Source organism: Abrus precatorius, unplaced genomic scaffold (assembly GCF_003935025.1).
Source record: "Abrus precatorius isolate BTA unplaced genomic scaffold, Abrus_2018 Scaffold10, whole genome shotgun sequence".
Classification (NCBI taxonomy): domain Eukaryota; kingdom Viridiplantae; phylum Streptophyta; class Magnoliopsida; order Fabales; family Fabaceae; genus Abrus; species Abrus precatorius.
The window spans coordinates 8,318,894-8,331,058 of NW_020874292.1; the positions used below are offsets into that span (position 1 = coordinate 8,318,894).

General features: G+C 33.3%; 2 protein-coding genes across 2 annotated transcripts; one reads left to right on the forward strand and one right to left on the reverse strand.

Moving 5' to 3' along the window:
- The first annotated feature begins 498 nt into the window (after positions 1 to 498).
- On the forward strand, positions 499 to 4,516 carry LOC113850854 (probable trehalose-phosphate phosphatase C). The gene is made up of 10 exons (XM_027481380.1): positions 499 to 540; positions 690 to 863; positions 1,600 to 1,740; positions 2,048 to 2,119; positions 2,213 to 2,338; positions 2,695 to 2,748; positions 3,307 to 3,408; positions 3,566 to 3,643; positions 3,751 to 3,891; positions 4,349 to 4,516. The coding sequence occupies exons 1-10, from the start codon at positions 505 to 507 to the stop codon at positions 4,514 to 4,516; spliced, it is 1,092 nt and encodes a 363-aa protein (XP_027337181.1). The 5' UTR covers positions 499 to 504.
- A 139-nt stretch (positions 4,517 to 4,655) lies between these two features.
- On the reverse strand, positions 4,656 to 9,389 carry LOC113853107. The gene is made up of 6 exons (XM_027483561.1): positions 9,236 to 9,389; positions 8,936 to 9,121; positions 6,380 to 8,400; positions 6,077 to 6,221; positions 5,803 to 5,923; positions 4,656 to 5,113 (listed from the first exon to the last, which is right to left on the reverse strand). The coding sequence occupies exons 1-5, from the start codon at positions 9,240 to 9,242 to the stop codon at positions 5,814 to 5,816; spliced, it is 2,469 nt and encodes an 822-aa protein (XP_027339362.1). The 5' UTR covers positions 9,243 to 9,389; the 3' UTR covers positions 4,656 to 5,113; positions 5,803 to 5,813.
- Between the last annotated feature and the right edge of the window lie 2,776 nt (positions 9,390 to 12,165).

Here is a 12,165-nt window from a genome sequence, read left to right on the forward strand (position 1 = left end):
TTAATGCATTAAATCTTGTGATGTTTAATAAAAAGGTTTTTCTAACCTGTGCAACCTTGTACAGGATAAATTTCAATAAATACACCACTTAATTAATCTATATTAATTGTTTTATCATAATTTTTTTTAAAAAAATATTTTTTACTCTTCTCTTATTGGTTAAGTGGTACATAGATTAAGGTTTATTCTATGCACAAATTACAAAACTCATTAATAAAATCATTTTAAATATAAAGTTTTATTGTTTACACATTATAAAAAACAAAAAAAAGTAATTGTTCTTAATGCCTACTAGTTAATGCACTGTTTAATGGGACAACACAAAAAAAATTGCATTAATTAATGAGATATTATATTAATTTTTTTTTTTACTGTCATTTATTTCTTCCATGAATGGACAAAATATATGTTATTATGTTGATTCAGATCATTTACTGTTTTGCTTTCAGGAAATTAGTGTCTTAAAGAGTTGAAAGGTGTTACTGCTTGAGATTTCAATCAAATATGAAATATATACTTCTTCTCCTTGTCACTTTCAAGGTAAAACAAGACATGGTCCTCTCATCTTTTTTCTAGCAGTTGTTTTCTCTTGACACTAACGTTACATTTAAGCAGGAGTTGTTTGAAGAAGTATTTTAATTAATAATTTTTTCTGTTTCTTCATTTTTAATGTTACGGTATATCTGTAGATTATCAAGAAGAAACTCACAAAGCTACAGGAGGTTATGGGGTTTCAAACATCACATGGCACTAAATGGATAGCACACCCAATTTTCAAAGCAAAGGAGGACTCAACACTGAACTTGGCTGATCATACCCAAGCCAATACCAACTTAATTCCCGCTTGCTATGATTCATGGGTGGTAAGTACCAACCCAGTTAGCACCATAATATGGCCTACATTATTTAAAAAAGAAATAAACAAATGTTTAGGATTTGGACTAAGCAAGGGAACAAAAACACAATGGTCATTACTTTTTGTACTATTGCTTTTTTCATTATTTGCATCATTTATTCATTGTCACTTTGAAATTTAATTTTTGAAAGTGTTTATTTTCAAAAATGAAATTCTAAAAGTGAAACTTTTAGAAAATAAATTGAGACCCAACATTACAACTCCTAAAAGAAAAAGAAATTGGTCATGTTTGGTAAAACAAATTAAAGGTTATAATTGAAAACTTATAATTTTATAAAAAGTTAATTGAATTAGAGTAAGTAATTATAAATTATAGTAAGTTGTATTCTACTTAAACAAACTTTTTAAAAATTATAAACTCTTAAATAAACAATAAACTTGTACTACCAAACAGCCATAGAAATGTTTCTTGGTGCTTTTATTGTTTTGCCTCGGCATTTTCTTCCCTTTGCCCCCTCACAGGGCACTTTGGTACCAATTTTCTCAATAGGAGATTATGCTTGGCAACATGATACAACATATAATAATTTGTTATATAAAACATAAAATTGTGGTTTTTTTTTTTTTGAAGCGTGGTAAATTGCCATATAGGACAAACAAAGATTAGAAGTTGATAATGAAATGCGTGTCTAGTTTGCAATTGCTTAATGATTAATCAGTGATGTGATATTTGTTTGTACTAGGTAAAGCACCCTTCCGCATTGAACTCATTTGATAGACTGATGAAAGCTGCCATTGGGAAGAGGATAGTCGTATTTTTAGACTACGATGGCACCTTATCACCAATTGTCAATGACCCTGATCGCGCTTTCATGTCTGATGAGGTAATTTCATACATTACATTCACCAAATGCATGTGTGTATCTATCTATATCTATTCAAGTAATAATACTAATAACACTTTGTAACACACCTTTCACTTATTAAAATTAAATTGAAAACTACAAAACTTATTTATGTCTCACTCATTTTAACTCCTAAATTAATGTTTATCATTCACATTTTTTTAGTTTTCAATCAATTTTAGTCAAGAGTATGTTAAAAGAGAATGTGTTGCTGGATTTTGTCATTGATTAATTGATGTTTATAACTTGTAATTTGAGTGCATATGCTGTTTAATGTAAATGGCAGATGCGCGCAGCTGTACATGAAGTTGCTACTTATTTTCCAACAGCAATAATCAGTGGAAGAAGCAGAGACAAGGTGTGTTCAATTCTGAGCCCAGTTGGAGTTATTAGGTTTCTTTTTTTATTTTCTTTTTAATTATTTTCCTCCTTATTTATTTTATGAATTTAGGTGAAAGATTTCGTGAAGTTAAATAATTTATATTATGCTGGGAGCCATGGCATGGATATAATGGCTCCATCAATGCCAGTTAGGTCATCTGAAGGCAAGCACTGTGACATTGCTCGTAATACAAATGTGAGTAATTTGGTGTTGATATTCATGTTGTAGAACGTGTGTGTAAAGGTATATAATAAAATAATCATATCTTTTATTAAAACTTATGGTATTTAATGTTATTGATATTAATTTATTAAATTTTGTGATATCTTATGACTTTTAATAAAAATTTACTATTTATAGATAAATAATGTGTTTCTTGAACACTCTTAAAAAATTTGTTTTTCTAAATTCTCTTCCGTTTATTGAATTATTAAAGAGACTTATAAATTAAACCAATTAATTTTGTCATTTGTCACTGCTCTGTATTATCTTAAAGCAAATGTCAAACACTCTTGCTTCGGATTATTAATGTAAATATTTTAAATTTTTAGGGCACTGAAGTTCCCTTTCAACCTGCGAAGAAGTTTTTGCCAGCAATTCGAGAGGTCAGCAAGCCATTTTATGGTTTTGCGTATTAATCTTTCTACTTTACTCATTGCTTGAACTGATTGGTTCTTCTATAGAGTATAAAATTTCGACTAGTAACTCTTAAAAGATAAAATAAAATCATTTATTTAGCTATCACTTGCTTTTATGTGATGTAGAGTTTAATTCTTGTTACTCATTTTTCTAAATAAAGGTAAAATTGGATGCATTAAATGTCAACCAAGGTTTTAAGTAATTAAGAAAGAGTATTAGAAATATACATAACAATAATCATCTATCTTTACTTAAAAGCTTAAATTAAATGATACAAGAGAAATGGTTAATGAACTCAAATTCTTCCTTTCTAGTTTCTATCAATACTTTCATGCATAATGTTATTACCTACTCCCTGCCAGGATACAACAAATTGAATGAACTAATTTATTGAAAGAAAAATAGCTTAATTTGCTATAAATATTATTCACTTCAGATTACCAGTAAATGTTGGGCAACTTAGAGGCTCAACAGTTCAATGTTACAACGAAAACTAAGTGTTTGAATGTTTGTGTGCGCAAAAGATATTAAGAAGACTAGAGAATGAAGTAAAGGAAATAAAAGGTGCAATGGTAGAGGACAACGGATTCTGCATCTCTGTACATTTCCGGCAGGTTAAAGAAAAGGTAATATTGAATTTCTATTGTTTTTTTCTTTTATCATTCTTTCTTGACATTTCTCTTTTCCTTATTGATTGATAATCAAGCAATGTTTATTCTCCTATTTATATATATATTTTTTTCAAAAAGCTCTATATTTAAAGGTAATGATTGTTAAATCCAGGATTATTACGTTTTGGAAGAGAAAGTGAAGTCAGTGCTTGAACAGAATCCTCAATTCTGCTTAACTGAGGGCAAAAAGGTATCCCATATCATAAGCATATTTAAATTTAACTGTTTATGATAGAATTAATCCTATTTGTTTTCTCTTCAGTAGTAAACAAGAGCACTGAATACTGTTATTTGTAGGTTATGGAAATAAGGCCATCTATAGAATGGAACAAAGGAAATGCTGTGGAATATTTTCTTGATACATTAGGATTAAGCAGTTGCAGTGATATCCTTCCTGTGTATATTGGCGATGACAGAACTGATGAAGATGCTTTTAAGGTAGAGGCTTACCCTACTCTCTTTTTCCTGCAACATGTTTAACTTTTACTTTGTATCATTACAACAGAATAGCTAAACGAAATTAATATTTTCTTAAAGACAAGGAAATTGTGTGTGATGTTAAATATATATTGTCTTGCAGAATGATATCTTCTCTGTTTCCATTTTTTTCCTTAATTGGTGATTCCTTCTCTCTTAGTTGATCCTTTGTGCAAAGCTGTTAGGTTTAAATTGGAGAGATAGGGGAGATATGAAATTTGTATAAATAAATATAATATATAATAGATTTCAAGGTTTGTTGTCATCAAGGGTAATTTACTGGAGGGCATTTAGTGTTTTGATCTTTGTGAATGATTGAGTTTAATATGGCAATAAAAGTAAATATATCAGCAGAATATTTCCATCACTTTATATATACCGAGTTGATAGTTATTCGACTTTTATCAAATTTCTGCAGGTCATACAGAGCAGAGGACAAGGTTATCCAATTATAGTGTCTTCAATTCCAAGAGAAACAAACGCTTTGTACTCTTTGCGTGACCCATCAGAAGTACTAATCTTCTTGTCGCGGCTAGCGAAATGGAGGAAAACCTCTTACTCAAGCAGGCCTTTAAATTTTAGTTAAGGCAAAGATAATCTAAATGAGAGTTTTGCAGTGCACATAGGTACTTCCCACAATGGATTTGGAGAAGTGGGATGATAGTTAATTAATTTCTTTTGAAGTATTTGGTTTGTAAAATAACTTTTGTATATTTCCATCTTGTGAAAAGGTTCCAAGAAAGAATAACTTCTTGAGCCATCTTTCAGCATTAAAACATTGATAACAATTTAAAGGGAGTAAAATCAGTTGTTTTCATAAAGACATTCATAATATACGAGCCTGATACTACAGGAGATAATAAAAGCCTACAAAGGATAAACTCTATATAGCAATTTTCTTACACTAAAAGACAACCCCTAACAATGGGGGTGGTAAATTGAAGATAACACGTGCTTTTTCCATAGCTACTGGAATCCCTCTTGATACCATCATAAAAATGGCACAACGTTAGGGAGAAAGTGAGTATTGTCACTGTTATCACACTGTCTTCTTGTGTACAAAATGGTCATCAGTCCAAGCTTCATCCTAGTAGAGGAGGCACAAACCGAAGAGGAAAATATTTCTGGCTAAGCAGAAAATCAGCATCTCTGTTTATTGGCTGGGTGCTCGTCTTGTTGAACCCTGTTGAATGCAACAAATCATCAGAAAGATCACATGAAATTCTGATAAGGTTGTAAGACAAAATCATCTACATCTATCTGATAATAAGTAACCACATTCTCATGAACCTAAACAATAATTGCTGGCTATAACCTATACACACATGGAATATTATTTTGTTCAATCTTCCATTTTTTTCCATACAATGTAAATCGTCAAAAAGCTTGTTAGACATTGCATGCGGAAGAGGTTAATCTTGTAACACAGAATTCATATCACCAAACATAGTACAGCGAATGGACTCGAGGGGACTAGATGTTGAGATGCAGATTGGACAAACCATCAATGACATAGTTCACCAAACTAAGCCTATGCCCGTCAATGAGATTAGGAATAGTTTAATAAAAATAAACTCAAGCCAACACCAAGATACTTGGCGAAAGAACTTTTTAGATTGAGCTGATCAAGCACAAATCAAATCAAGCTACTTGTGATTGGTTAATTTTGTAAGCTTGAATTTGGTATCCAAACGTTTTCTATGTAGTAAAGACTATGAAAGGAAACAAACTGAAATAAATGTAATTCCAGAAACTAGATTTTCATCTTTCTCAAATTAATTTCGTCTTACCAACAATTTATTGAAGGGGGTGCTAGATAAACACTACAGAGGGGGGGAAAAGGAAAGGAAAAGAAAGGAAAGAAAGCATTACCCAAGGATTTTTTATGCTGAGGGATTGCGCGGAGAAGAATGTATAGAATCTCTATCAAACTTTGTTAGCCTATTAAAAGCACTACGTGGGCGTTCACCATGATGTGATGATTCAATTGTACCTGAGGTCCAAGAGGAACAGACACAAGCCACTTATTGTAATCATGAGCTACATTTTTTAAGGAAATAGGGTAATGAAAAATCTCACTAGTACTAAGAATTGGTGGAGGATGAATGTCATATGAAACGTTGGCAACAGAGAAAGAACCACATACCTGGCCTCCTCTCAAATGTGTTGTGAAACTGGCCGCGGGTGGAAAATCTTGAATTCCAATTAGAAATTCCTTCTCTTCCATTATGATTATCCCTTCTGTCATATCTGAAATTTTCTCTGGGATAATCCTTTCTCCTGTAAATTCTCTGCAGGAAATTAAACATCAAAAGCACATTATGCTCTGTAAAATGTTTTATATCTCACAAGCAACATAATCCATTACTAAGACAGAACCAAACACATGTGAGTAGACCTTCACAAAAAATAGCACATTCACAGCTGAAAGGTTGGTATAAATATCAACCTGTTGGTAGGATGTTGGGTTTGGCAGGTAAGTCCCAGTCCCATCACTTAATCTAGGAAGCCAAAAGCCAGCATGTTGAGTAGTACCTCCAGGCAAGGCAGAAGCAAGTTGAGCTGTCATAACAGGAACTGGGGGACAATCCTGACTCGTAATGTTCATGACACCTGAAGGTTTCCTATACCATGGAAATTGTCCCCTTAAATACATTTGAAAGGAGGGACGATAAAGCAAAGACGCATCTGATTGTCGATTCTGACAGAACCGTCCATACTGCATATTCACCCAATAGCTTGTAAAATCACCATCCAAAATATCATGACTTTCTTTCACAGAATTATCTGAAGGTTCATCATGACTGGTACGGTTAACAGGGAAAGTATCTGAATGTGGAGTAGAATCCACATCGACAATTGACTCAGGAGTATAATGATTGCCTAGCGCAGCATCCATGTCCAAACTAGTTCCAGTATCAGTAAGAAGATGGTAGTTTGGGAACATATTAGGAACTTGAAATGATGGTCCAGAGGAACCACATGAAACTGGTAATAAAATTTGGTTATCAACAGCTCTCTTACTTGAACCAGGATCAACATGAAGAGGAGTGTCAGGAAGTGATGAATTAGGCACAGTTTGAAGAGTCTGAACACATGGTGTATCGGTTTCAATAGTTGTGTTCTCACTCCAGTCAGTGCCTACAGTTGATTTGCTAATCCTATCTCCACTAACACCATCAGGTTGAAAAGTCTTTGAAGATGATCCAATAGAGAAAGTAGAGGAAGATGGGTTGGCCCTTGAGGTTGAATGCAAAGGTGGGTAACTAGAGCTTGCTCTATAGTTCACATCACCCTTTATGATTCTTGCATCAGGTGGATCAACGCGCTCTCTTTCTTCGGTTAACCAATTTTGTTCAGTAGTTACAGCATAATCTTTTGGCATGTAACTTGTAGAACCAGTCTGCGAAGACGAATTACCAGGGCTGGAACCACTGTTATTAGCCATTTGCCTTTCATGATCTGAATGAGCTACTAACTCATTATAATCAACTGGTTCAGCAATTCCTTGCTTATTTAATGACCATTCAAATGAAGGGAATGGAACCAAGTCCTGAGAGTAAGGCATCACTTGGTCCGAAAAGGAATCAAAAGAAGGGACATTTGCGTGAAGCACATTGAATGTGTTTCCATGTGTGTATTCTGAAGGTAAAACATGTGCTGGTGGTGATGATGGAAAAGAGACACTACTTGAACTCGCATCTATTGGTGTTTGCAGACATCCATTGAAGTATGGAAAACGGTGATCTTCCTGATGCATCAGCATTGCCTCATCAACAGGAAGGCCAATTTCGTTATTGACACCTGGGCCAAAGTCATAATAATAACCACTTGAAGTATCTCCCGGGTCAACTGCATCTTCATATCTCCAATCATATGAAATCTTCCCGAAAGATTGCTGATTTTCACATGGAATTCTGATATTATGGTTGTCTAAAACTTCATATCTTGAACTGGAGCTATTGTCAACACTTGAAGGAGCAGAATGGATCTGTCCACTTTCTCTTTCTGATAACCCAGGATACCAATGTTGAGTTGGAACTTCACTGTACATATGAGCAAATTCTGGACTAGGGTAAAACCTGGTAAAGCGAAGCATGTCGTGAACATCATTTGATGAATATGTAGGATTTTGGCCTCCCTTAGTCAGTGCATTCTTCATGGAACTTGCATGCTCTATATTAGAAGTTCCAGGCATTTGTTTTGATTCTTCCAAATGCTGATAAATACCATGAGAAGCTTGAGCCCGATCAACCTCAGATTCATGACTTGTTGAAGTTTTAACATCATTATGTCTCACATAAAGATTATAAAAGTATGCATCCATCCAGTAACCATTTCCGTTTCTATCCCATGTGTTTTTGAAAAACAAATCAAATTCAGGTATTATATTATCTTTTGGGCAATCCAGCAATCTCACTAACCGCTGCACACCTAAAGCAATTGCACTCTTTATCCTAAAGGAGCTACCTGTAGAGTATATTATATATAACCAGATAATCGGATTAGAGACTCAGATAGAAGAAGAAAAAAAAATACAAGGAAAAATTAAAATAAAAAAAACAGTGCAATAAAGATACTTAAAAGATACCATATGTGGAGGACCAAATAGAGGCCACAAAAATAATCCATCGACTAGCCCGTATTAGCTCTAGACATATTTAATCACAGAATTAAAAGGACATCTGAAATTTGCCATAGTTTGGATCCGTAGTAATTTTGTGCATGATAATCTAAAAGTATGTGTAAAGATAAAAAAAAATTTATCAAAATTTCCCTTTATGGGTGAAAATATATTTATTAGCCAAAGTACCACGTTTAAAAGAAAAGAAACGGCTCTTAACAACATATTGTAGACACAACATCATGCAGCTTCTGTATTCAGAGAACAAATAAACATGGCATGCCTTTTTTATTCCTTCAAGCCACACCTTATTTCAAGTTCAACAGAAACATCTTCCTCACGAAAAGAATTGTTGATCTTGGGGTTTAAAAGTTAAATTACCTTTACTGATGCTCCGCCCCAAATTGTTATTTGCACACAAGGGATCTATAACATTGAAGTATTTGGAGAGAAAAGGTTTCTCTTCATTCTCTTGGCTACTTGGGATAGCACCATAACAGAACTTGCAAGAATTAAGAAACTGTTCACTGAAAAACAACTCTTTGCTATCCCTTCTTGGAGGCTTAGCTATCATAATTTGAATTCAGGCATATGGGAAAAGGAAGAAAAAGGACTATCAGCCACAATTCAGAAAACATTTTAAAAGAGATACGACGAACACATGAAAATTTTTTCACATACCTTTCATGTCAGGAAGTGAACTAATAGGCACTGGTCCCCACAAACTAATGCAATAGTTATTCCAATCAAATCTACTGAAGAATTCCAGAAATCGAAAGAGTACCTAAGATATGCCAGCAATAGGATTAAAATAACAAAAAATTTTCCTTTCCTTCTTTTTTCATAAGTCAAAATAATTTATATACCCCAAAGCAAACAAGTTTGTCACCTCAAGTGGTCCAGCAAATTTACTGCCGTAAACATGAAATATGTACACGACTAAAATTTCCAATGCATAGGTTGAAATAAGTCCATGGTAAGAACCCAGGATGCGGCTCTCATAGTAACACCAAGCTTTTATCAATATAATACTGCGCTTGAATAAATGATTCTGTCTTATCATATTGTCAACCTGGAATAGCAAACTTCTTGTTAGAGATCTTTGCAAATGAAGAAAAGAAAAAAAGATCTTGACAATTAGAACTTTTGTCAAAATGAATCACCTCCTCAAGGAAACAAAGTGCATTTAAACCACCAAGCTGATTAAAAGATATGTCAACTGCAAAATTTCCCACTAAGCACTTTATAATCTTCACCTGCCATTGAACAACAATAAAAATTCATGCAAAAAGGTAAGAAGAATATAGATAAAACAACCAAGCAGTACTTAACAAATAATTTTATCCACTACCATATGGCTGGGGGGGGGGGGGGGGGTGGGGGAGAGATGATCTATATATTTATCTTTAGATAGGAGCAACAACTAAGAAATAGAACAATCCTAAATATAGGGGAAGGGAACAGAAAACAAGACAATCCCATAGAACATTGTCCTCCTTCATTTCTTATAATGTTGCCATGATATTAATGAATTTACCATTGAAATATATAATACATGTAAATTGTGGGGGAAAAAAGTACACTGGCATTTGATATCCATGCTGGCTTTTAATGATATGTGAAAATATGCATATACAATTCAATCATAAAAACTATAATTGATTGGAATTTTTATTTTTGGAATATTATTTTATATCCATAATTCACAGTATCAATTCTACCAAAAAGAAAAGTATGCCAAAGCCTGTCAGTTAACATGATAGTGTTAGGTGCTGCAATGCAAATGAATGCAGGTAAGAATGGAAGCAAAGAATATTCAAAAGTCAACATTTAACCAGAGGGGGAAGATGACATTTTAAAATTTTGCATCAATTATAAAAAGCACTAACAATATTCAGAATCAAAACACTCAAACAGTTAAACAGTCAAACTAGGAAATGGAAATCACAAAACTTTCTTTCTAAAGTTCATCAGAAATTAGTACTTCATATACATTATTGTCAACTACAAAAATGCACTGGAGAATTGTGAATCAAGATAGTAAGCACATACCCCTGCCTTGATATACTGAACATCTTTCACTTGAAATTCAGCATTCTCATTCTTCTGTTCTCTTTCTAAAATATTCAACACCTCTTGGATGGAACTGTCTTCCAAAAGTTGATCCATTCCAAATGTTGTTAGATCAATATCCCCATCAGGTAAATAAGTCTTCAGCGGTACGGACCCAAATGGAAATATCTGTGGTATTAAAGAAAAAATGTCATTTATACAAGCACTCGACAGTATAAAGCTTCGCTTTGGAGATTGATTTTCTAATGTTTCTCGCTTTTCTTAGGCATAAGCAACCTGTAAAAAATATATAATTGACTGACAAAAAATTTGTATTACTATTGTTGGATGAAAAATGATATAGTTTTCTCCATTCTCTTCTCCACCTATTCCCTTGTTATTCCTTCTTTAGTCTTCTAAAGGATTTCAGGATCTCAACTTCTAACAAGAAAGCTATAGCTTCCTTAAAGAAAAATATTTAATTAATTGAACAAATAGATAGTGAACATAAAACAATCTACAATTTACATCTTACTTGAGAAGTTGAAAGAGTATGTAGAGAGAGACTAGCACATACAGGTTTAAAACCAATAATTGAAACTCGAGAAAAAAAATTATAAATATTCATACAACACGTGCTTTAAGAGTAGTAGTAGAAAGTAGTAACAACTTATCTATGAAAAAATATTTTAGAAGTACCAAAAAGAAGTTGACAAGGATCACAACTCTGCCAGAAAACTGTATGTAGATAAAACATAATAAAGAAAGTGTAGAACTATTTCTGTGCTATTATAATCCTTCCCAATCATGCCAGACCTCACTTCCCAATCTAGTTTCACATGCAGGCCAAACACATGGATAATGATCCAGTAATAGACTAATAGTAATTCAACCCCTTTTAGGAAATTGTATTAAGTGCCTAATAGATAAATTTCTTGGTGCTAACAACATCCACCAAAGCTTTACTTGACTGCTGTAAAATAATCTCATCAAACTTTGAGAAGAAAAATTGCATTTAAGCTTATTCAAATATTTACAGAAATTACTTTCTGCTTCTGAACAAACTACATTTGGATGGTAAAGGGTATAAAAACATTTTCCAAACTGCTTGAAGGATAGCCTTAATTAGATAATGAACAAATACATTCAATGATGCTTGTACGGCATGACGAGGTCACTATCTCAATTAATAATCTACAGATACCAAATAGATTCTATAACCTCAAAACACAAACAAAGGCCTAAGATTTCAATCCACAGCTATTTTACATCAGAAAGGTGGTATGCCATAAAATAGAAACACCAATTAAATAACTAGTATCATGAATGCACCAACCCAATTACTTATTTAATAACTACTATAATTAATCATACAAGAGAGCTTATATAAAAAATGTAACATTCAGACTGAAACAATTAACAAGGAAACTAAGAAGTAGAGTACGTTTTGGCACCTGGCTAGGGACATATTTCATGATCAAGCATCGTAGGTAAGACATCACAGCATTTCGATACACTTCTGATGCCATACTTGGCTGAATATGTGAAAGCAGCTCGGC

Bases quoted from the DNA above. Each gene is read 5' to 3' on its own strand.
- LOC113853107 (XM_027483561.1), bottom strand. The intron at 8,401-8,935 runs GTAATTTAACTT...TATACTCTACAG, and splicing joins GGGGCGGAGCATCAGTAAAG to GTAGCTCCTTTAGGATAAAG. The intron at 5,924-6,076 runs GTATGTGGTTCT...CTTGGACCTCAG, and splicing joins CACATTTGAGAGGAGGCCAG to GTACAATTGAATCATCACAT.
- LOC113850854 (XM_027481380.1), top strand. From the start codon at position 505: ATGAAATATATACTTCTTCTCCTTGTCACTTTCAAG. The intron at 2,120-2,212 runs GTGTGTTCAATT...TTATGAATTTAG, and splicing joins GTGGAAGAAGCAGAGACAAG to GTGAAAGATTTCGTGAAGTT. The intron at 2,749-3,306 runs GTCAGCAAGCCA...TGTGCGCAAAAG, and splicing joins TTTTGCCAGCAATTCGAGAG to ATATTAAGAAGACTAGAGAA.